This window comes from Phalaenopsis equestris, unplaced genomic scaffold, assembly GCF_001263595.1.
Source record: "Phalaenopsis equestris unplaced genomic scaffold, ASM126359v1 Scaffold223296, whole genome shotgun sequence".
Taxonomy (NCBI): Eukaryota; Viridiplantae; Streptophyta; class Magnoliopsida; order Asparagales; family Orchidaceae; genus Phalaenopsis; species Phalaenopsis equestris.
This window is the reverse complement of record NW_018241422.1, coordinates 1-1937: the sequence shown is the minus strand read 5'-3', so window position 1 is coordinate 1937 and position 1937 is coordinate 1. Positions and strand designations below refer to the sequence as shown.

At 33.9% G+C, this 1937-nt stretch overlaps 1 protein-coding gene across 2 annotated transcripts; it reads right to left on the bottom strand.

The window, feature by feature from the left end:
- Positions 1–852: 852 nt before the first annotated feature.
- LOC110037673 (actin-related protein 2/3 complex subunit 5A-like) lies at positions 853–1488 on the bottom strand. 2 transcript variants are annotated; one of them, XM_020742368.1, is made up of 4 exons: positions 1429–1488; positions 1249–1321; positions 1053–1153; positions 853–952 (listed from the first exon to the last, which is right to left on the bottom strand). In XM_020742368.1, exons 1-4 carry the CDS (start codon positions 1479–1481, stop codon positions 868–870), a joined length of 312 nt encoding a protein of 103 aa, XP_020598027.1. In that variant the 5' UTR covers positions 1482–1488; the 3' UTR covers positions 853–867. The 2 variants fall into 2 exon arrangements, with proteins under 2 accessions (XP_020598027.1, XP_020598028.1); XM_020742369.1 differs by having other exon boundaries at positions 853–949.
- Positions 1489–1937: the final 449 nt, after the last annotated feature.

Here is a 1937-nt window from a genome sequence, read left to right as displayed (position 1 = left end):
AAAAAAAGAAGAATAAATAAATTGAGAAATGATTATATCAGAATAATTGCAAGAGTAGAATCTATTATATATAGAAGATACTTACAAATATAACTTGTTTGGAAAATGCACCCTTAGCACATTTAGATAAAATTAAGATGAAAAGATTAGAAAAACAAATTTGTAGGTAAAAGATAGCATGAATAACAATTGCACAAAAATATTTCTACATATTAAATCTAACATCTTGTATAACAAATTAAAAAATACATAAAGACTGAGAATTCATAGATCCAACCCTAAAATAATTAGGATATAGCAAATGGTGATGATATTGTTTAAAATAAAGACCAAAATGAAATTAAACTATCAACAACACATTGATAGTTTTTTTTTTTTGGTTGCTTCAATTCTAATGTATTCAAAGTTTAAGAAGGTGAATCATGAATGATCAAATAAGAAACACAAAATAAACACCCTATTTGCATTGATTAACTTTTATTTGCTATATAAACACTGAAAACTATATCATTTACAAATAGAACCTTCTACAACATACAAAGATCTCAAGAGGTAAAACTGAATAAAAGGAAAATAATTAATTCAAAATAGGCTAAGAGCTGGAGGCCAACCACCGAACCACTTACCCGCTGCTCATCAATAAACTAAACTTCCTTGCCCGGTGCAACAATAGATGCTAGCTAACTTAAAAGGTCATAAAAATTAGGGAAATTTACATCCATAACACACAATTCTTTTACATTTATAAATCTTACACCTAAACTTCCATATTTGCATTTATAGCACTTTGGTATTAACTTTTAAAACGAAAGTGATTGGGTTATCTTTGATGTTATATTAAAGATACGAGTGCTATGTAGCCAAATATTAAAATTTGAGTGTCAGATATGTAAATACATAAGAATTGTGTGATATGTATGTAATTTTTGCTACACTAAATTTCCATTCACTGCTACAAAAAAAAAACAAAAACATACTACAATCTTGTGAAAAAAAAAATGGTGCAGGTATTCAAGAATGAAAAACCAGTGAAAAGGTTGAAAAGACCTTACTTCATGAGAATGTCGTAGTACTCCGGGTCCAGAGAAGAGAACATGCCATCTACGTCCCTAATGGCCATCATTGCTCGATGCACCACAATCCAGTTAGCCGACTGCAATGAAAGAAAACCCTAATTTAGAAGAAAGTCACAACGCTTAATAGCTGGAAAACAAGATCGAAACCCTAAACGAAAGGGGTAACGCCAACCTTGCATCGCTGATCCTTCGTGTTCGTTGGAGACCCCTCCAGAGCAGTCTTCAGCGCCTCAACCGGCTTCGATCTGAGCATTATGTAGAACATCAGGTGTTTAGTCGAAAAACAAGCTAGATATCAGAGAAAAAACGATTGTTGTGTCGGTCGTTGAGGTTAGCTTATGATCCTCTTAACTGCTTGAGCAAGTTCTCAATCTTCTTCGACTTGTGCTCGATCCGCAAGATCATGGCTTCAATGTTCCCCCCCCCGCCCCCCCCGCCGCCCCCGCCATCGCTGCCGCAGCTGCGGTGTCTTTCGCTTTAAGGAGAGATGTCAGGTCTAAAATCGGTAGTAAACAGTTCAATTTTGGGAGTGTGGAATGTGTGACGGAACAGGACGGGGGTACGACAGGGAGGAACGGAGAAATAAACATTTACATACATACCACTTGATTATTATGTATTTATAAAGATATCTACAGCCCAAATAATTGCTACATGTTGTATAAACAGATGCATTTCGCTTTTTAAAAATTGAAATATTAGTACTTTTGAAGTAATACGAGGGATTTGCTTGGTATTTGTGTAAAAGGTAAAATTTAGGTGTTGGATATGTTAATAGGTAGAAATTGGGTCGTAATTATATGTAAAGGCCAAAAAAAAAAAAAAAAAAAAAAAAAATTTTTTTTTTAAAAAAGGGGGTGG